Source organism: Mytilus californianus, unplaced genomic scaffold, assembly GCF_021869535.1.
Source record: "Mytilus californianus isolate M0D057914Y unplaced genomic scaffold, xbMytCali1.0.p SCAF_7, whole genome shotgun sequence".
In the NCBI taxonomy this organism is placed as follows: Eukaryota; Metazoa; Mollusca; class Bivalvia; order Mytilida; family Mytilidae; genus Mytilus; species Mytilus californianus.
The window spans coordinates 37,155,160-37,178,367 of NW_026262723.1; the positions used below are offsets into that span (position 1 = coordinate 37,155,160).

Genomic DNA, 23,208 nt, shown 5'->3' on the forward strand with positions numbered 1-23,208 from the left:
AATGTTGTACTTGTATATACACTTTCCCGATAAGGTACAATCAAGTAAAATATAAATACATGGATAAACAAACTAATCTCTATTTTTTGTTTGTAAAGAAAACAAAGTCAAGATGATGGAATATAATTGATACAGTGAAACATTTGCTTTTAAAAAAGAGAGACAACCCTCTACTAATGAAAATTTATGGTTCCACATCTTATGCACATATCTTTTGCCGTAGCACAATGCAAGGTTTTTCTATAAATGTATGTGACGTCTTCACCATAAATCCATTTGATGTGTACTGCAGGTTGATACTTTAGACAGGAGGAACATGATTTATTTATTAGTTGTCATTGACTTTGAACTAGCTTACAGCAACTGTGAGTACTCTTAAACAGTTCTTTTATGTTAGTTTTTTTGTGCTTCGTGGCAATATGATGAGTCAATCAATTTCCCAAAACATTTTACAGGTTTTGTTCTTATGTTGTGCTGTTACACCACTTATATGTAAGAGGAGGGTATAGCGCCAACATACATGTCTTACCCCGCCACATTCTATATGTATCAGTCCAAAGTTATGACTCAGTGGCAGTAGTTGTTTTCTGTCTGTCATGTTTGTTTTTCATTAATTATTTTTGTCATAAATCAGGCCGTTGGTTTGAATTGTTTCACATATCGGGGCAAACAATGAAATTAAATCTCATCCTTCTCTTTTAAAATCTTTATCAGAAAATTGAAAAAAATCATACAAGAAAAAGATAAGTAAAAACTAGTGAAAAAAGTACTTTACTCGCAAATTAAACAAACGGTACGGAAATACAAAAGGAACATTTTAGTATTACTTAAAACTTTTAAATGGTAAATTGGTATATTTCCAAAAGACACCAAATGTAACGATTGAACAACACCAGTATACGTACGTATATTACCTTCATCAGTAAGCCCACTAATGGAGGAAGATCGATTGGAGTCACAATCCTAGAATATCACCATAAAAAGCAAAATGTCAAATACAACTTATGTTATTGAATACCTGAACGTTGAATCTTATTACCAATATAAATCTCTATATATGTGATAAAATATAGTATAGGTTTTTACTAATTCATGATATCTATAGGAACATTCCTGCTATATAAGTGGTTTCTATGTATGTTGGCGTTTGTATTTATGCACCTCAGTGTTCCTGTTGTTCCTTAGTTTTCCTCTCATGGCTGATGTGTTTCCCCGGTTTTAGTTTGTAACCCGGATTTGTTTTCTCTCAATCGATTTATGACTTTTGAACACCGGTATACTACTGTTGCCTTTATTTTCGTTTATTCTACATCTTCGCTAGCCAGGGGTTATGATCCAGTCCCCTCCTCTCCACCCTTGGCAGATTAAGCCAACATTTGCGATTATAATGCTGCGCCATCCACCGTTAGATAAAAGTCACGCCCATTCCGACTACACCATTCTTGACCAATGGCAGCACTTGAACTGTCTTCAGTGTGGAGGTGTAAAAATGGTAGTGTCTAGTGTTTATCTACACATTTCGTGAAACAGAAACCGAAAATATACGTTGACATTCCAACATTTGAGCGAGAAATATACCAAAGAACTCCAATAAGTTGATCAAGAACTTAAAAATAGTCACTATTGTGACTTTGATGGATAGTTGTCTCATTGGCCATCATACCACATCTTCTTATTTATACTAAATATCGTCCTATGTTTTAGGGGTAAGGACTTGTTGCACAATTAGCACGTGGCAATTGTTTGATAAACATTTTCTACATTTACATGCATGTAATCATCTTAAAGGCACTTTTTGATTGGATGCAGCCAGTTACGACTGTGCCCAATGGAAAGCATTACCTCTTGGATCCGAAATTCTATCTTAATCCGCCAAGGGTGGAGAGGCGGGGATTATATCGTAACCCTTGGCTAGCGAATGTGATATGTTAGGACATATTATGTTTTATCAAATCAGAATCAACGGTACACTCGCTCATATCTAACAGACAGTGGAAATGTTCATAACTTTTTTGTTCACTGGTTCTATTGTGATATATATTATAAACAAGCGAAATATCCTAAAACCGAACTTAAGTAGTTGCTAACGTATAAGTCTTTTGGTCTCGTCTAATTGGCAATAATACCACTTTTTATATGTTGAATATCTTGTATGACAGGATTTATCATTTATATGGTCATAATTATAAATTCAATGTTTCCAAAACTTGGAATCTTTCTAAATACCTATAAGGATGTTGTATTCTAGGTATAGATTACCTTAGCTGTATTTGGCAAAACATTTCGGAACTTTGGGTCCTTAATGCTCTTGAACTTCGTAATTCATTTAGCCGTTGTAACTTTTTTTTATTCAAGCTTCACTGATGAGACATTTGTAGACGAAACGCCCGTCTGGCGTACGAAATTTAAATCCTGGTATTTATGATGAGTTTATCTTAAGCGTAGACATAAATATCATACAAGTACTATCATATACTAGTAGCTAGATGGCACATGATCATCGAAAAAACCCTTCAACATGTGACCAAAACTTAAATCAGCTATCCCATTTAAAAACACAATTTTACTACGGCAAAACCTTAAAGGGTTCGTATCAAGCTTTCACATCAACACCTTTACCTAGCGTCATATTATCACAATGCAATTGCGTAATTAGATATTTATTGGGATTTCCCTTATAAATTGTCACTTTTAAAAACGTCCTGTTCGAAACTTTTATTTTCGAAGATTAATCAAGATTTGTCAATACTATATTTAAAGATTACTTTGATAATTTCATGAATTTTTATGTCACGAAGTAATTTTAAAATCTACCAGTATCATTTTGACGTCTTATTGCACGTTTTTTTTAACATCTGGCCATGTGATTAAAAAAGGAAACAATACAACATCTGTGTTATATAATATTGCTTACTTAAAATCATGGAACTTAAAAGAGTAACATGTATTTTATTGATGTTGTTCATTTTTCATTACACCAATGCATTTGGACATGCAACACTTTGTAAAGTATCATTTTATAAAGGATCTGTGACATGTGATTGTTCTTCACTTGGATTAAAAATAGTTCCTTCAGATTGTCCGTCAAATACATCATATATAAACTTGTCTGGCAATTACTTGACAGAAATAAAACCATGTGCATTTTGTCGATATCCAGACGTAAAGAAACTTAATTTAGACAATTGTCCAATATTTCGTATAACCAAGACATCTTTCGCGCAATTGGATAGTCTGCGAGTTCTGCTGTTTAGACATAATAGTCTAGAATCATTCACATCGAATGTTTTTGTGTGTCTTTCAAATCTTCGTGTTTTAACGATTAGCCATGGTCTTTTAGCATCTTACCCAGAGGAATCCTGGTCAGATCTTTCAAATGTATCTCATCTATATACCTACAATGGTCCAAAAGGTGAACGATTCGGAAAATTCTTATCCGCAATGAGAAGTCTCATATATTATAACCATGGAATAGGAGGGTGTGATCTACAAGTATTACATGATAACACATTTGATACTTTGCGAAACATCTCTTTGAAAGCGCTGGTGTTAGGTTGTAATGCACGATACGTGGAAGTGAATGCATTTGAACCAGTTGAATATTTATCAAACCTCAGTTTGGCAAATCAGCTGTACATGAAAATGTCCAATGTTCTCCCAGCACTTCACGTATTTAAGGATAAAAGTATGGATACACTTGATTTGTCGGAGACATTCAGGTATTTCGGAGAATTTGTCTTAACTGCTAACTTATCCTCGTATATTGGGGACATATGCATTAAATCATTGTTAATGAGAGGAAATAATTTCATGAAAATCGAAGGTGCAGCAATAGAAAATGTGAAAAATAAAAGCTGTTTGCAGGAAATTGATTTAAGTCTTAACCGTTTTAATTTCATTAGTGTTTACTCATTGCTAAATACTATGGCATTTCGAAACCTAAAAAGAGCTAATTTAGCCTATTTTAATTTATGCTCCCCTTTTCAAATCCTTATCAGAAAATATATGTATCAAAACATAACAATACCATTGCCGCCTTCAATAGAGTTCCTCAACGCGTCTAATATTAAAATGTTAGATGTACGAACCCCACAAATAGTTCATCTTCTTCACACAGAAAACTTAGAAGTTATTGATTTAGCCGATACAACCTTTGACGACTGTAATTTTACGATATATGGTCTGGACCATTTAAAGATTTTGAACATGTCCGGACAGAGATGTTCGATTCTAAATTATAATCTTCTCGGTTCCTGTTCTCGTCTTGAAATTTTAGTTATCAAACATTCTGAACTTGGACAAGGCTTGGTTGGTGATACTAGAGGAATTTTTATGCACAGTCTCCAGTCTTTAAAGTATTTGGACTTGTCAGGAAACGATATGCACAAGCCGTTCATTCCAGGAATGTTTGTTCATCAGTCTATGACGTTAACATCATTGCATTTAAATGATAACAGTTTTAAAAATATACCTGTCAGTATAAATATGTTAAGAAGTTTACGTACACTCAGTCTAAAAAATAACAACATAAACTGGCTCTCTCAATACGAAACAGAGAATTTAGAAAAGCTTAATACAAGGATTTCACCCCAAAATCTCAAACTGACACTTAAAGGAAATCCTATCGTGTGCAACTGCGAATCTTTACATTTCATTCAATGGATATATACAACGAAAGTGAATGTTGATTTGAAAGGCAACTATAGTTGCTTATACACAGATGGAAGTTTCCGAACCACTTTTGAAATTTTTAAGAATATGAACCAGTTGAGGACGCAATGTATATCTAAGTTATGGCTTATTTTAAGTGTGACACTGTCTGTTGTTTTAATCTTTACATTTATTATTAGCAGTTTATTGTATAAATATCGCATTTCCTTACAATACTGTTGCTTAATAGCTGGCGGATTGTACCGTCATTACCGGAAGGTTAACAATTTCGAAGAAGAATATTTCTATGATGCATTTGTGGCACATAGCCAAGAAGACTATGTATGGGTTTATGGACCACTTCGTACATTTTTAGAAACAGAAAAAAAATTTAAACTTGCTTTACATGACCGAGATTTCATTCCTGGTAAATTCATCGCAGACAACATAATAGATATAATAAAGGTCAGCAGGAAAATCGTTTTCGTTGTATCGAAATCTTTCTTAGACAGTGAATGGTGTCAATATGAACTTGATATGGCGAGAATGCACATGTTCCAACAAAACAGAGAAATGCTTATCGTTATTTTATTGGATGATATACCAAATGGTAAAATACCAAGCCGTTTAAAGCAGATATGGGAGAAAATAACATGTCTTGAAACTGATGACAAGGCCCGAAATGAACAAATACCGGACGGAGATGATATCTTTTGGAAGAGATTGTATTTAGCTATTAAACCTTGATGTACAAAACAGTATGTTTGATTTATCTCTGAATAAACTGGAACAATGCTTGTTAAACCCATTCTTAACGAAACCCTGCAGAAACAGTTAAAACGATACCATACTCCATTGGTTGACTGTAGTTTAGAAATAAGCCTGACTTCTCCAATCCGACATGCAAACTCAAGAGGACATCCGTTTGCATATGCTGGGTGTAAAATAACCCAGCGACATACGTTTGGTAGAAATTGGATTGTTAAATCCGTTTTATTGTGGGGGGAGGGGTATCAGGCATGATAAATGCACGTATCGTAATGTCTGCTTCTTGTTAAGTGTTGTCTACGAAGAAAACTTAGAAAGCTTGTAACTACGAGGGACAAATAAATACGGCCGTTTTCGATATCTGCTCTCTCTCTCTCTCTCTCTCTCTCTCTCTCTCTCTCTCTCTCTCTCTCTCTGCATTCGTAGCGTGAATAAATAATACACTTTCGGGTACATGCTTAGAATATTGATCCAACGGTAATGTTTTGAACAATTATACATGACAAAGTTGCGCCATATTTTACGTTAACTTTACGATTCAGCTTATAACTTAAAATTAAACGTACTTTAATTGCTTATCAAAATATACGTGAAACTATGAAAAACGACAGAATAAATTATACAAACACTTGGAATTCAAAAGTACAATATGTTTCATTACTTTGGAATCATCAGTGCACACATTTACAACAGCATGTACACGAGAACCAAAGCAGCATCTTTTCAAGGGCTTTCCTGTTCCAAAGTATTTTTTCTCTCTTATATTACATACCCTCATTTTGTTTTGGCAGTATGAATAACCCGTTCTCCATCCCGGTCGATCAAACTTTTGCTGCGCCTTTCTATAAAATGTTTTGTTAATTTATTTTGTCCTGGATATACATAAAATATTTTCAAATCGACGTTAAGAAAACAGCATTAATTCAATATCAATGCGCGGTGTATAATTCAATACGCGCGGGGTTTTTTTTCAAACAACTTATCAGTGGCACGCCTGAAATACTATAGATATATAAAATTGACAGTATATCATACGACAGAGTATGCTTCATACATATAAAGATTTTTTGCTATATCATTTCGACGATAATATAAGAATACGCATCCGGTGTATGGGGTCGCAAACGATACAATTCATTGGAGGGCTTTAATACCAAGCAATACATGTAAGAAATTTTCGTATCCTAATTTTCTGTTTTTGTGTAGATTGACCTGAGGCTATCGGACTCTCGCTTGTTCCACAAAATATTTCGCTAGGGCCAAGAGATTTCTAACGTAACCGATACTGTAATATCTGGTTCAATAACACTTCTTTCATCTTTTGGACTAGAATATATATCAAAACCCGACATCACGTTCAGTTTTTTTTCAATTCTTTATGTCTGGAACATCGTTTAAGAGCAATTCTCTGTAACCACCAACCATTTCATATAGGGGGTCGGTACGCAATAGTCACCGATTTTCCTGAAACTTAGTCTGGCAATATAATTAGGTGAGAAAAAGCCTCTCAAAGTGTTGCTAGGCCACGATTGCCAGGACAACCAAGTCAATAAGTTTTTCGTACATTTTGGGGGTTTTAGCATTATGAAACAAAACCAGATTTAATTAAATGATATCAATATTTTTCAGAAACATGATACTTAACAATCGTACCAGCAACGTCATATATAAATAATATTTTGATTGAATATTTTCCCAACCGCAGGAGCAGAGGTCATTTTTCATTGCATCTGTAAAGGCGAATTATACACATTTAACATGAACAAAATATACAGTTTTGCATCCATCTCCATTTAAGTTGTGGTAATAAATATAAAGTATCAATGTTTCTAGTCAATAATTTACAACAAAATATGTCATTTTTGTTTTTTCCTTCAGAAATTCGACAATGTCATTAAGATTACCCGAAAACTGTTATAACAATTAAATGACTGTGATGTGAAAACTATTGAGCATAAAATGACATTCAATTTAACCCAAGGTCAAAGATCATTCATGATCTTCAAAGAAAATTCAATTTGATGATCTTGACCTTTGACCTTGCGTATATTAATTGAATTTTGTAAAAAAATCATAATAGAAAGAAGCAAACAATACATGAGCAAAATGTTCAGGATGATTAAAGCCACTATTTTGTTTACTGGTCAATAGTAAGAAGGCAAGGTCTTGTCAAAAGTGCTTAGCAAACACCGTTATTTGATACAAAAGTACCTAGTAACCATATATGTTTTGATTCATGATTCAGGACTGTATGGATTATTGCATAGACCAGGGTCATGGGTGAATGTTATCACACTTGTCCTCAGCAACTATTCATTTATAGTGCAAAAGTGCATAGCAACCATTTATGTATATTGAAAGTTGCCATCTAACCATTTATTTATATCAGAAAAGTGCCTAGCAACAATATATTTTCGGTTTCATTTCGACAAAAATCAGAAAAAAAATTGATATCAAAGATGCAGTTTTCTTTAAATTTGTAATCCCTTATAAGAACAAACATTGTATGTACCCAATTGTTGAATTACACAGACTTGATTGTACACATGCATAATCCATAATATTTTATTATATGGAAATTTTGATTTCAAGGTATAAAAAAATAAGGGTTTGATTACAAATCCAAATACAAAAATGGTATGAATTCCAATGAGACAACTCTCCACAAGAGACCAAATGTTATATTTAAGACAGGTCCTCTGAACCTACAAAATCAAGGCGAAAAGAACAAAATAGCTTAGAGAACGACCAATTTATTTCTTTAGTAAGACTTGGGCTTTTGAGCAAGAGGTTTTGTGTGGATAGAATGATCATTTCACCCGTTGTAAGGCTGAACGACTTATTTCATTTTTTCGTCGAAAAAAAACATTTTTCGTTGTGTAACCTATTTCTTTTTTCAAATCGTTTGTGCACCTGAATGTACAGAAAATTCATTTTCAGCATGTCTCGGGCAGTGATATTCAGTTCTAGACACCATCACATTCATTTCATTCAACATCCCCATCACAAAATATAGAATGGTCCTTCCCTAGCTAATACAACTTCTCTCTCCCTCGGGGGGGGGGGGGGGGGGGGGGGGGGGGCTAGGATGAAATTTGAAAAAAAAAGGCAGGACAGAAGTTTTGAGTAAAAAAAAAAGGCAGGATGAGCAACTTGACAAATTATGTATAAAAAGTCAGGATAAACTAATAAAAAAAAAAGGCAGGACCGAATAAAATGAAAAATAAAAAGGCAGGACCGAGATTACAACTAAAAAAAATGCAGGACACAATTTTTCATCCTAGCCCCCCCCCCCCATAAAAATCAAATGATAATTCCCTTAAGTCTTTAAATATATAAATAAATCGGCTGTTGTCTGCTCTATGGTCGGGTTGTTGTCTCTTTGACACATTCCCCATTTCCATTCTCAATTTTATAAGATTAAAAAAAAGGAAAAAAGGGATATGTTTCGGAGTTTAGTGTGACGTCTATTTTCACTGAACTATACATTTTTGGTTAACTGAAACCCGCCTCCGGGTGCGGGATTTTCTCGCTGTTTTGAAGACCCATTTAGTGGCTTTGGGCTGTTTCCTGCTCTTTGGTCGGGTTGTTGTCTCTTTGACACATTCCCCATTTCCATTCTCAATTTTCGATTAAATTGATTTGCGTAATGTAATAGTATCCTCGCGTAAAAATAATCACTTCATGATTTGTATATAATGAAGTAGAAACAGTTTCTGTTGTATAGATCGAATTGGAATCAATAACAGTTTATCGTTTATTAATTTACATTTGACGGGAGTACTGTGCTTTAACTGAATAATACGTACAGACCAAAGAGATTTATATATGTATATATATATATATAAACGTGCATTGCCTCAAGGATATCCAAAAATCCTTGATCGCCTCAATTGAAATATTGAACAACTTCTGTTCATACCCCTTATAAAATTACAAGGAGATGTGGTATGATAGCCAATGAGACAACAATTTTATATCTACGTTCAAATGAAGTTGATGTAAGCAATATTAGATAACCGTACGGCCTCCAACCATGAGAAAAAACCATACCGTTTAGTCGGCTATAAAAATACCCGACATGAAACAATGAGAAAACCAACAGCTATATTCATTCATGTATACAATTATTTCCAGCACTGTCCTTTATTTTCATTAGACAGCTACTTCATTTTCAACCATTCTTGTTATTATCAGGACAAAATATTCATTTCTTTAATCATCCTATCCCCTTTTTATGAATACTCTATGGTCGCCTCATAAGTGTAAAGAAATATTTGATGATTGGCTTACCACTTATTCACGAAGAAATCATAATTGAATTAAATCATTTCACCATTTGTTATCATCTAAAACCCAAAACAAAATTCGTTTATTTCATAAATGACTGTCACACAAAGCTGGAGCTATATTAGACAAGGAACAATTCCGTAAAACTTCGACTTATGATTTTTTAATGTCCCCTTGTCCCCTTGGTTTCTTCCGCCTCTTGTTTAAAAGTGATTGTTCTGTTCTAATTTCATAATTATTTACTTTTATGGTCCAGATGAGTTTTTTAAATCTTGAAAATAAACAATTATAAAATCCCGTATATATATGGTAGCTGAATTTTATATTCCGTATTTTTCTAATTGTTATACGAACTATGATTTTTTTTGGGGGGCCAGAATTTTTTGTCTATCAATAATGAAGTTATCCATTAGATCTCTATCGTGAATTCGTATGTAATAGTCTTATCACAACAGCCAGTCATTTGCTCTTAGCAGTACCATTCACAAAAAAACAAATGGAATACTCTTTACCAAGATAATCTCCATTCATGTTTAAATCATGCTGTTTAGAATTAAGGCTTATGTACCCTTGTGTTGCTTCAATGCTAAACATATAGAAAATCCACAGCCTTTCCCCTTGTACTCTCATATTTGGCAATTCGGTACTTGATAGATAGAGGATTATTGCATGCAGTGCTAGCAATGATTTCCTTAAAACAAGTTTATAAATTTAGATATTGGTTAAAATAAATAAAAATATGGACCAATTCAAGTACACCTTCTAGGGTGCGCTCGACTTTAGTGACTCAGCACGAGGTGTTTTGGAATTTAAAGGTTGTTTAGGACTTTTTGTAAACAATAAACACTAGCTGATCATAGAAAAACAAGTGAGTAAACTATGTTTCAAATTTTATAACAAAAATCTCTGTATTAAAGTCTGTGGATTTTCTACAAAATTCTTGATTTTATTTTCACCAAATTCCCCTTTTCTATTAAATGCAATGAAACTTTAAATAATTATGCTTTGCACGAAGTTTCCCCTCGGTATATGTACAAAATGACCCATCTTTATTATTCATTATATTTGCAGTTTTGATGCTATTGCAATTTGAAAACTTCATAATTCACAGGCCACAGAAGGGGTCATAAACCTTAACAATAGAACATCTGACCAGTTGTTGCCACGGTCAAATCGTTTACTCCATTACTGTTTATTTACCTTGTTAAAAATTTTTTAACATAAGACGACTTAAACTCTTCTAAAACTAATTGTCAGAGTGTCAGTGTCCACCTGGACAGTTTTTCATAGAATTTTGGTATTAAATAATGTCCATTGCCATGATATATTGTCCCCCAAGTGGACAAAATTTTACTGCAAAAGTTATGATAGTGTCCACCCACAGGACAAGTTTTCATAGTAGTTGGTAATTAAATTGTGTCCTCCAAGGGAAGTAATACAAAGGTCATTAAAAAGTTTAACTATACTTGAATTTTAATAAAATCAGAAAGATTGATTAGAAATTGATTAATATAAACAAACAATTAATGGATGGAAATGAATATATAGAAATTTAAGTTCTAAGAAATGCCCAGGTAATGCTAATGACATTGAAAGAAGAACAATAAGAAGGAAGTATGTAAAGTATAAAATCAAATGTGAAGAACTTTACTATATATATTATGAGGAGAAGGCAGAAGAAAATATTAAATTTTGGTATTAAATAATTTCCATTTCAATGAAATATTGTCCCCTAAGAGGACAGAATTTTACAACAAAAGTTCTGAAATATGGGCCACCCACAGGACAATTTTTCGTAGTAATTGTTACTAAATTGTGTTCTCAAAGGAAAATAATACTGAACTGCATCTGTTACTTATTTGAATTTAAATCATTATACATGTATATATATTAAAAAATATAAATAAGAAGATAAGGATGATATGAGTGCCAATGAGATAACTCTCTGTCAAAGTAACAATGTATTAAAAGTTAGCAATTATAGGTTAAAATACGTCCAGTAATAACAAAGCAATAGATATCATTTAATATCATTTAATACTTTAATCATATCAAAAAATGACCTGGCGGACATAATGTCCTGTGAAAAAATGTCCACCTGGACAGAATTATATTATTAAATAATGTCCATGTTCATGGACACTTTTTCATACCTCAGGACATATTTCATGGGAAATTGTGTCCGGCACACATTTTAATAAGTAAATATTGTCCATGGACAGTATTTACTATGAAATAATATCCGGTGGACATTATTTCATGGGGATGGGGGACATTATTAAATCCTACATACACAGTATTTTTGTCACGGCGAACGTAGCTATTTGAGAAGTTGTCGATATAATAGCTATTTTATCTTTGGCAATTGCTGACATTAAACAATTGTATATTAACATATGTAACTGTGTTATGATTGGGACGAAGAAATTTATTTATTGGTTCCAGATTATTTAAATTTAAGTTTTTAATAATCGTTTACTTTATATATAATACTTTATATATAATATTCAAAATAAGAAGTATGACCGTTTAAACAGAATACGAATATTTAAAATCTTATTGAGAAAAAAAAAAGAATACCATAAATTTAAAATAAGAAGATGAGGTATGATTGCAAATGAGACAGCTAGCCACCAGAGACAAATCACATAGATGAAAGCAACCATAGGCAGAGACATATGTGTATTATAGATCTCTGCCATAGGTCACCATACGGCCCAAACAATGAGAAAAATCCATACATAAAAGTAAGCTATAAAAGGGCCCCGACACAAAACAATTCAAACTAGAAAATAAGTCTTCTTGTTGACGAAAAGAGTTCATAACAGTTGTATTTATAAATGAAATTGTTTTAAACAAAAATATAAATCTTGCAATTACTATCTTTTGTTGACTGCGCTACAGTGCTATATGTCAGTTTGATTATTTGTGAAAAGAGAAATATCTTTTTGTTAAAAAGAAAACAACAGTATACATCAGAAATACATTTGATATCAGTTCTATTTCTGTATCGAGTTATCGTAAACAATTCGCAGTTTTTCTCAAATATTTATTTACATCTTCTTGTAACATATCAAGGGTTACGGCCTACGGTGAGGTTTAGTACCATACACTCGAACTTGTTGTCTTCTTTTAACGAAAGCCGGTTACTGTTATGATGACATTTGCGTGAAATTGTATTAGTACGAGGACCAGTTACCGGCAGTTAAGAATGTAGCTACTGAATAATCGAAATTTCCCCTTAACTAAGGTAGTATGGAAGTATAAACGAAAAAGGATAGAGTTTTTCCATATATACTTTGCCAAAGATGTAGTATACATTGTGATATGTTCAAAAATATAAAAACAAGCCAGTAAATTGTTATAGACATGTACATTTGTTTCAAATATGTCTGTATCAGTGATTTTTTTAGACGGTCATGACAATGAAGTGAGATATAAGGCCGTTAAGAATACGTATCAAACATACGGGTTTATCTTCAATTTTCAAACATTAGACTTTTAAACAATGCATTGAATATCATTTTAATTTCTAGTCTAATATGTTCATAATCGACTTTGTCTAAGCAAGAGTTCAGTGCCAACGGCCAGAGTAATTTTCAACATGTTTTCAACTTTTGCAAATTCTATATAATGCATATCTTAGCATAATTTGTGTCCAAAATTTTCAAAATTTTATAATAAAAAAGGATACATATATTAACATTTCAAATTGATTTGAAAAAAACCTTATGATTTAAAAAGAGACAGTATTCGTGGTATTTTCAAGGATTTGTTTAGGAAGACGTCTATATAATATACAAGTCTAAATTGAAAACAACGTTCAAACCTAAGATTGCGTTGGATAAAAACCGCAATTTTCATACGTGTGCATGCAAACAGCACAAACAACATTTTCCAAAAGACCAAAAAAGTGAAAAAGTATATTTTAACAAAACGCATTTGACTAGCAGGTATAACAACGGATGTTCTTAAACCCTGTTGACTGCCATTGGCGATAGCCAAATAAACGGATCACCAGATGTAACAAAAAAGATCTTATTTATTAATTTAATACCAAACAGAAAACAATTAACTTGTGGAAAAGATGGTATACCGCAAACAAAAGGTGCAAAAATTAGTACACCATATCCGGATTTCGACAATTAATGTCTCTTCAGTGATGTTAGGAATCGAAACGATATTTTGAAGGCCATATAATTTACCTCAATTTAGGATAGACTCTTGAATTTTGAAGAGTCGAAATAGGATGAACGAATCATATAAACCCGAAGGCAAATATAATACAAGCCAAAACGAAAAAATATAAACAAGTCTAAATTGAAAACAACGTTAAAACCTATGATTGCGTTGGATAAAAACCGCAACTTTTATACGTGTGCATGCAAAACAAATTTCTTGTTAGAGGGGTCTAAAAACAGCACAAACAACACTTTCCAAAAGACCAAAAAAGTGAAAGAGTATATTTTAACAAAACGCATTTGACTAGCAGGTCGAACAACGGATGTTCTAAAACCTTGCTGAATGCCATTGGCGATTGCCAAATAAACGGATCACCAGATGTAACAAAATGGATCTTGTCCCTTAGTACTAAAGATAATAATTTTATATTTTGGTTTGCAAAGAAAAACATATTTATGTAATACCTCTTTGGGTTCTCTGAATGAGTTTTAACTTTTTTTCCAACTCAAAAATCTTAGCATCAAGTGTTCCATTCTTTATTTGTTTCTCCAGCTTTGTAACTCTCGCTTCAATCGCATTTTGTTTGATGTTTACTTCTATCTCTTTAACTCTTCCTTCCATTTTACTACACCATTGAATACCATCTTCACAATTCATTGTTATCTGACAGGTCTTACTAACAAGTAGCGTACAAAGCAACACGTAAACTAAGAAAACCATGGATGCTAAATGATACCGGACTATGAATCACTGGTTTATCATCATCTCAATAATTTACGACAGAAAAATATTATTTCAGTTTTCCATTTCTATGAAGCAACATTCCAGAAGCTCCTGTTTACGTTGTATATATCTTCCAGTTGATACAGTATTCCAGAACTTGCGTTTCGTATAATTATTTCATTGATAGAGGATTGCTGCTTGCAAGGAAGCTATTGTGCCAAGGGTTCAAAATGGTAAAGAAGTCAACTCGTCGAGATTCTACGGACGCCATCACAAATTGGTTGACAGTTATGGAATATATGTATCAGAGATGACCATCGATTATACCCAGATTTTGGAGGGGTTCGTGTTGCTCAGTCTTTAAGTTTCTATGTAGTGTTTTTTTTTTTTTGTTTTGTCTATTCATCATCTTTCGGGTTTTTTTATGGAGTTGTCAGTTTATTTTATGTCTTTTCCCTTTTTATTTCTGCTTAGAAATTGGAAGTTGACAATTGGAAAGTTGAAATCATCACGTTTGTCATAGATTCTAAATTGAAATCGTCCCTCTGTGTCAATATCAAGATATGAAGCAAACATCTAGTTTCGGGAGTATTCTTATTTTCAAGTTTTCATGGATATATGAGATGCTAACAATAGCAAAACTGTAGGTTATTGAGTGAAAGGACATCATCAAAATGAGGTTCTGTGTGAATTGTGCTTCATGTAAATATAAAAACAATTCGGTTTTAGGGTAACACGGTTAGTACCCATTGGACTATAAAAAAAGAATGAAATTGAAACGAGATGATAAACTCTTGTTTCTGTATAAAACATTTAAGGACGAAACAGGTGACCCAAATAAGCTTGAATATAAAAGGTGTACCTGACTTTCTTAACATAATAAGATTGTTAGTAATTTTAAGGATTTTTTTCTTCAAAATACTGTTACCGGGGCAGAGATGCAAGTCAATGCTTTTACAGAACAATATTTTTACATTTATGTGGAATCTCATTTCAATGTAAACTTATGCATGCATCTTCAAGATTCAAAATGATATAACCTACCAAAATCAGTAGTTTTGTGACAATTTGTATTTAGTTAAAACGATTTGAATTTTTTTCCTGAATTCCGTCAAAGTAAGGTTACTTTTAAGGGATAAGTACAAAGCAAATCAACATTCTCCCACATTGCTTAGCGAACATAAAGATGTACCGTAGCGCATTGCACGATATGAAATGCCCCAAGCTTGCATGCCTGCATGAATTATAAATAGCCAAATATAATGATCAAACATTTCGTCAGGATTTTTTGGATGAAAATGCCTAAATGACCTTTTTCCCCAAAATCTCTAATAAATGTATTAAAACATAAGGAAAACTGTAGATATTTCATCTACACAAGTTTTGGGTCATTCTTAAGTAATTAAAGAGCACTCGAAAGTAGTTAGGTACACTCGAATCTTGAAGTTCTATTTTATTCTGACTTATATCTTTAAATATCCTTCTTCAGTACCTCAATGATTTGTATATGCATAAAGCATACAGTAGAAACCTAGAACACATGACAAAATACCCACTTTTTGATTTAATCATTACATTGATTGAGTCATCGGGTCCGAAAAAAATACCCATTTTAACTGTATCGCACGTATATGAATACTTCGATACGTATTCGTATCCAAATACTTCAGTTCGGCAACATCTCTAATTGTAACTAGAAGTTTAATAAATCGAGATTTTAAACAGACGAAAAGAAGATTGAAGATGAATGAAACGGCATGAAGTATTATTGGAAGGAGAATATGTAAGTTGATATAATAATAATTTGCTTTATGAAAATATGGAGATGTGGTATGATTGCCCAACTCTCCACCGGAGACCTAATGACGTAAAACTATAGGTCACCGCACGGACTTCAACAATGAAAAAACCCACACCATATAGCAAGCTATAAAATGTCCCGAAATGAAAAATGTAAAACAATTCAAGCCAGAAAACTAAATGTATGCATCACAGGCAGCTAGATACATGAATCCACCAATTACAAGTCTAAAATGGGATTGTAAATTATACGCAGAAAGTACCTGAGTAGACCAAACGATGAACAGAATATGACGACAATAGACTATTTTCATATTACCGACTTTTCACTTCGGAGTATATAATCTTTTGACAGGTAACTTGCTCTGTTGTCGGACATTCTGGTATTCTTTCAAGTAAAAGTAACTAAAAGAAGTAAAATCAAGCTTACAATCGGTGCAATAGAGGGGGTAATTAACTGTTTTCCGATGATTTTGTCGTGTATGGCAAACACTAAACAATTAATTGTTTCCTCAATTGAACCGATTTTAAGCCTTGTCCCTTAGTACTAAAGATAATACTTTTATATTTTGTTTTGCAAAGAAAAACATATTCATTTAATACCTCTTTGGGTTCTCTGAATGAGTTCTAACTTGTTTTCCAACTCAAAAATCTTAGCTTCAAGTGTTCCATTTTTTTATTTGTTTCTCCAGCTTTGAAACTCTCGCTTCCATCGCATTTTGTTTGATGTTTACTTCTATCTCTTTAACTCTTCCTTCCATTTTACTACAGCATTGAATACCATCTTCACAATTCATTGTTATCTGACAGGTCATACTAACAAGTAGAGTACAAAGCAACACGTAAACTAAGAAAATCATGGATGATAAAAGATACCGGACTATGAATTACTGGTTTATCATGAAGTTTTATCTCATATATTGTGTGTACGTTTTGAAATCCGAACCTGTTGTAAATGTCAATAGCCTCATGTTGTAACAGCTTGAACATGCAACATGCACATTTGTTTGTTTTATTATCATTTTTGTTTTGTATAATATTTGAAGTTTGTTTCCTGATTTATATTTTTACTTTGGCTTACAGTTATATTCGTTGACAAATTTACAAATCACCACTTGAATCAATTAGTTTTTATTTTATATATGAAACAAATATTTAAATTCATGCAATTTAAAAAACAAAAATCATTATGCTTTTTTTGGGGTTTACAACTCAAATTAAGGCAATAGTAGTTTACCAATGAAAAAGAGTATTTATAAAATCTGATGACATGACCACTGAACCAGATATAATACTGTGAAGAGAAGACTGATTATAGCCAGTACATTTCCGACATGTTGAACTTATGCACGGTATCTGTTACAGATATATCATAACGATCTACCAAATGATGATGGCGTTTTAAAAAGTGCCAAAGAAATGACTTCAAATTTACCATACAGATTCATTGTATTATTAACTTTATTGTAAGTAGCAACCCTCTATTAACGAAATCATAATAAGATAGGGGAGTTCTGAGATATCGTATCAACTTGGAATTATTAACTCCATACGTGAATACTAGATTATTAATGTTACTTAATAAAAACGGAAGTTCACAATGGGAAAATTGAAATCATCTATTTTCCCGTACAATATAATAACAAGTCGAGTTCTCAATTACTTGATTTATAGCAGAATCAATCTGTTGAATCCTTTATTGAAAGTTCAACGCAATCATCATAGGCTCCAAACTTGAAATATTCCGTTAAACGATATCATCTTTTCAAGGTGTTGTTGATGCACTATGCTTGCTACTTTTTTCATTCTTGTGACTGGTTCCTGCAAGTCTGCCTTATGATAAGTCTTTTGTAGACGACGAAATGTGCGTCTGGTGTATAAAATTATAAGCCTGGTATCTTTGATGAATTGTGTTTTTACGAATGAAGATAGGAATGGCAAACAGAAGAGCTTAGCTTCTCCCGACAGGAAAGAATACCGTATTTTAATTTATTGATCACGGTTTGCTTAATAACCCGGTGCAATTCGTGCATATTCAATACCATTCGGGAGCACCTGAGACCACCCTCATATTTTGATGGGGTTCTTTTTGTTAAGACTTTAGTTTTTTAAGTTGTTATTTTTTGTATACTGTTGTCCTTTGGTCATTTTTCGTTTCTTTTTGCCATGACATTGTCAGTTTTTTTTTCGACTTGTGAGTTTGAATATCCCTTTGGTATCTTTCACCTCTCTTATTCAAGACGAGAAAACATAAAAAATAAATTCAATGAGTAGATTCGCGAAAGTCGTTAGACTGGGATAAGGACAGAAATTTTGCCTACCTCTAGAAAATAAGGCCACATCAAATAGGGGCATTATAATTCCTACGAATCATCGAAGAGTTGTTGCAATGGTTCGTTAACGTGCAAAGAGTGTGGAACTCTCCTAAAACGGGACATCACATTCCAACCTGATAGTGCTACAAAGCTGCAGAGCTTTTTTTTTTATTTTGACAGATATTTTTCGTTGGGTGTGTCTCGAAGAATATTTGTGCATGTTTTTTTCTGAGGACTGCATCATCTTTTTGATACCTTAAAATTTTTACCTGAATTTAACAAATTCAAATGATTATTTTTATCTATAAGTATCTATACCACTAAAATAACGAAGTCCAATAATTAACAAGTTCCGAGTCGAACCCGATGATTGTCACATGTAGTTTCCGGTTGTAGTAAGAAAACTTGGACGGGTTCAAGCAGAAAGATTTTGAAAGCAGGAAAACTGTGCACCTAATAATCAGCATGACTTTATTAGATGACAGTACGAAGAGCCGGCATGACGTAAAAACGATAAGTCAAAGAACTCGACTTTATATATAGCTAATATAGAAAAATGCATTATACACCGCGCATTTATATTGAATTATTGCTGTTTTCTTAACGTCGATTTTGAAACATGTGATGTTTATCCAGTACAAAATATATTAACAAACATTTGATAAGACAGGATGAAGAACGGTTATTAAGACAAAAAAATAGGGTATGTTATGTAGGAGATAGAAAATTACTTTGCAATGGGAAACCCTTTACGAGATGCTGCTTTGGTTCTCGCACATGCTGTTGTAAATGTGTGTACTGATGATTCTAAAGTAATTAAATAATGGTAATTTTGTATTTGAAGTGTTTGTATAATTTATTCTGTAGTTATTTATAGTTTCAAGTATATTTTAATGAGCAATTAACGTACGTTTCACATTAAGTTATAAGCTGTATCGTTAAGTTAGCGTAGAATATGGTGCAACTTTGTTATGAATAATTATTCAACACGTTACCGTTTAGGCACAAAAGTTTATTAGAATAAGCATTTTGAGTCGAAGACTACTTTATTCACTGTAAGCGTTTGACGTAATGTTTTTCTTCCTGCTTAGAATATTTCCTTTCGGTAAAGTTTGAATAAATACCGGAGCAAGATCAAGTTCATCAGTCTTTCCTGTGTTTACATTTTTTGCATACAGCAAAGATCCCAATGGTTCCTAGAGGTAAGAAGCAGTGCATTTAGCTAAAATTGAGAATGAAAACGGGAATGTGTCAAAGAGACAACAACCTGACCAAAGAGCAGAAAACAGCCCAAGGACACCAATAGGTCTTCAACACAACGAGAAAAATCTCGCACCCGGAGTCAGGCTTCAGCTGGCTCCTTAATAAAAATGTGTACTAGTTCAGAGAAAATGAACGTCACACTAAACTCCGAAACATATAGACGAACCAAAATTAAAAAAAAAAACACAAAACTAAGAAATGTCAGAGGTTCCTGACTTGGGACAGGCGCAAAAATGCGGCGGGGATAAACTTGTTTTGAGAGATCTCAACCCTCCCCCTATACCTCTAGCCAATGTAGAATAAGCAAACACATAGCAATACGCACAATAAAGAAAGTCCGATTCCGATATTAGAATTAGCTGTATGCCTAGTATATTTTATAAGTAATTGTCGTCGTTTTGACTGAGGGAAGAAGCAGCGCAGATAGCTGTAAGTCTTGCAACTCTGTGTTTTATTTGCATTATAGAACTTTGCATTGGATATTCCTCGTTTGATCCGTACAAAAATACAAAAATGTTGTTTTATTAGCTCCGCCCTTTATGTTAATTATAAAGTTGCTCTGGGAAATACATAGAAATATATTGTACATGTATGTGAACAAATGTCAGATGTTCCAGAGACTGTACAATGATTATTCAAGTTTGATAAACGTATCATTTTCTACTATGGATTATTTATTCACGATACTAATGCCGAGAGAGAGAGAGCAGATATCAGAATTGACGGCCGTAGTTATTATTCCTCGTAGTTACAAGCCTTCTAAGTTTTTTCGTAGACAAGACTTAGCAAGAAGCACACATTAATATACGTGCATTTAACATTTCTGATACCTCCCTCACAATAAAACGGATATAATAATCCAATGTTTACCGAACGTATGTGGTTAGGTTATTTTACACCCCGCATAGGCAAACGGATGTCGTCAAATAATGGGGTATGGTATCGTTTTAACTGTTTCTGTAGGGTTTCGTTAAGAATGGGTTTAACAATGCATTGTTCCAGTTTATTCAGAGATTACTCAATCATACTGCTCTGTACATCATGGTTTAATAGCTAAATACAATCTCTTCCAAAAGATATTATCTCCGTTCGGTACTTGTTCATTTCGGGCCTTGTCGTCAGTTTCAAGACATGTTATTTTCTCCCATATCTGCTTTAAACGGCTCGGTATTTTACCATTTGGTATATCATCCAATAAAATAACGATAAGCATTTCTCTGTTTTGTTGGAACATGTGCATTCTCGCCATATCAAGTTCATATTGACACCATTCACTGTCTAGGAAAGATCTTGATACAACGAAAACGATTTTCCTGCTGACCTTTATTATATCGATTATGTTGTCTGCGATGAATTTACCAGGAATGAAATCTCTGTCATGTAAAGCAATTTTAAAGTTTTTTTCTGATTCTAAAAATGTACGAAGTGGTCCATAAACCCATATATAATCTTCTTGGCTATGTGCCACAAATGCATCATAGATATATTCTTCTTTGTAATTATTAACCTTCCGGTAATGGCGGTACAATCCGCCAGCTATTAAACAACAGTATTGTAAGGAAATGCGATATTTATACAATAAACTGCTAATAATAAATGTGAAGATTAAAACAACAGACAGTGTTACACTTAAAATAAGCCATACTTTAGATATACATTGCGTCTGTAACTGGTTCATATCTTCAAAAATTTCAAAAGTGGTTCGGAAACTTCCATCTGTGTATAAGCAACTATAGTTGCCTTTTAAATCAACATTCACTTTCGTTGTATATATCCATTGAATGAAATGTAAAGATTCGCAATTGCACACGATAGGATTTCCTTTAAGTGCCAGTTTGAGATTGTGAGGTGAAATCCTTATATTAAGCTTTTCCAAATTCTCTGTTTCGTATTGAGAGAGCCAGTTTATGTTGTTATTTTTTAGACTGAGTATACGTAAACTTCTAAACATATTTATACTGACAGGTATATGTTTAAAACTGTTATCATTTAAATGCAATGATGTTAACGTCATAGACTGATGAACAAACATTTCTGGAATGAACGGCTTGTGCATATTGTTTCCTGACAAGTCTAAATACTTTAAAGACTGGAGATTGTGCATAAAAATTCCTCTAGTATCACTAGCCAAGCCTAGTCCAAGTTCAGAATGTTTCATAACTAAAATTTCAAGACGAGAACAGGAACCAAGAAGATTATAATTCAGAATCGAACATCTTTGTCCGGACATGTTCAAAACCTTTAAATGGTTCAGACCATATGTCGTAAAATTACAGTCATGAAAGGTTGTATCGGCTAAATCAATAACTTCTAAGTTTTCTGTGTGTAGAAAATGAACTATTTGTGGGGTTCGTACATCAAACATTTTAATATTTGACGCGTTAATGAACTCTATTGAAGGCGGCAATGGTATTGTTATATTTTGATACATATATTTTCTGACAAGGATTTGAAAAGGGTAGCATAAATTAGAATAAGCTAAATTAGCTCTTTTCAGGTTTACAAATGCCATTGTATTTAGCAATGAGTAAATACTATTAAAATTAAAACGGTTAAGACTTAAATCAATTTCCTGCCAACAGCTTTTATTTTTCACGTTTTCTATTGCAGCACCTTCGATTCTCATGAAATTATTCCCTCTCATTAACAATGACTTAATGCATATGTCCCCAATATACGAGGATAAATTAGCAGTTAAGACAAATTCTCCGAAATACCTGAATGTCTCAGACAAATCAAGTGTATCCATACTTTTATCCTTAAATACGTGAAGTGCTGGGAGAACATTGGACATCTTCATGTACAGCTGATTTGCCAAACTGAGGTTAGATAAATATTTAACTGGTTCAAATGCATTCACTTCCACGTATCGTGCAAGACAACCTAACACCAGCGCTTTCAAAGAGATGTTTCGCAAAGTTTCAAATGTATTACCATGTAATACTTGTAGATTACACCCTCCTATTCCATGGTTATAATATTTTAGACTTTTCATTGCGGATAAGAATTTACCAAATCGTTCACCTTTTGGACCTTCATAAGTATAAAGATCGGATATATCTAAAAGATCTGACCAGGATTCTTCTGGGTAAGATGCTAAAAGTTCATGACTGATCTTTAAAACTCGAAGATTTGAGAGACACACAAAAACATTCGATGTGAAGGGTTCAAGACTATTATGTCTAAACAGCAGAATTCTTAGACTATCCAGTTGAGA

At 33.1% G+C, this 23,208-nt stretch overlaps 1 protein-coding gene across 1 annotated transcript; it reads left to right on the forward strand.

Annotated features, from left to right (window-relative positions):
- Positions 1-4,485: 4,485 nt before the first annotated feature.
- On the forward strand, positions 4,486-5,397 carry LOC127708379 (toll-like receptor 2). Its single transcript, XM_052213242.1, has 2 exons — positions 4,486-4,696; positions 5,027-5,397. Exons 1-2 carry the CDS (start codon positions 4,486-4,488, stop codon positions 5,395-5,397), a joined length of 582 nt encoding a protein of 193 aa, XP_052069202.1.
- The last annotated feature ends 17,811 nt before the right edge of the window (positions 5,398-23,208 follow it).

What these genes read in the sequence shown, in the direction of transcription:
- LOC127708379 (XM_052213242.1), top strand. Translation starts at nt 4,486, where the DNA reads ATGTTAAGAAGTTTACGTACACTCAGTCTAAAAAATAACAACATAAAC. An exon ending in AGTGAATGTTGATTTGAAAG is followed by an intron (nt 4,697 to 5,026) that starts GCAACTATAGTT and finishes GTACATTTTTAG; the next exon opens with AAACAGAAAAAAAATTTAAA.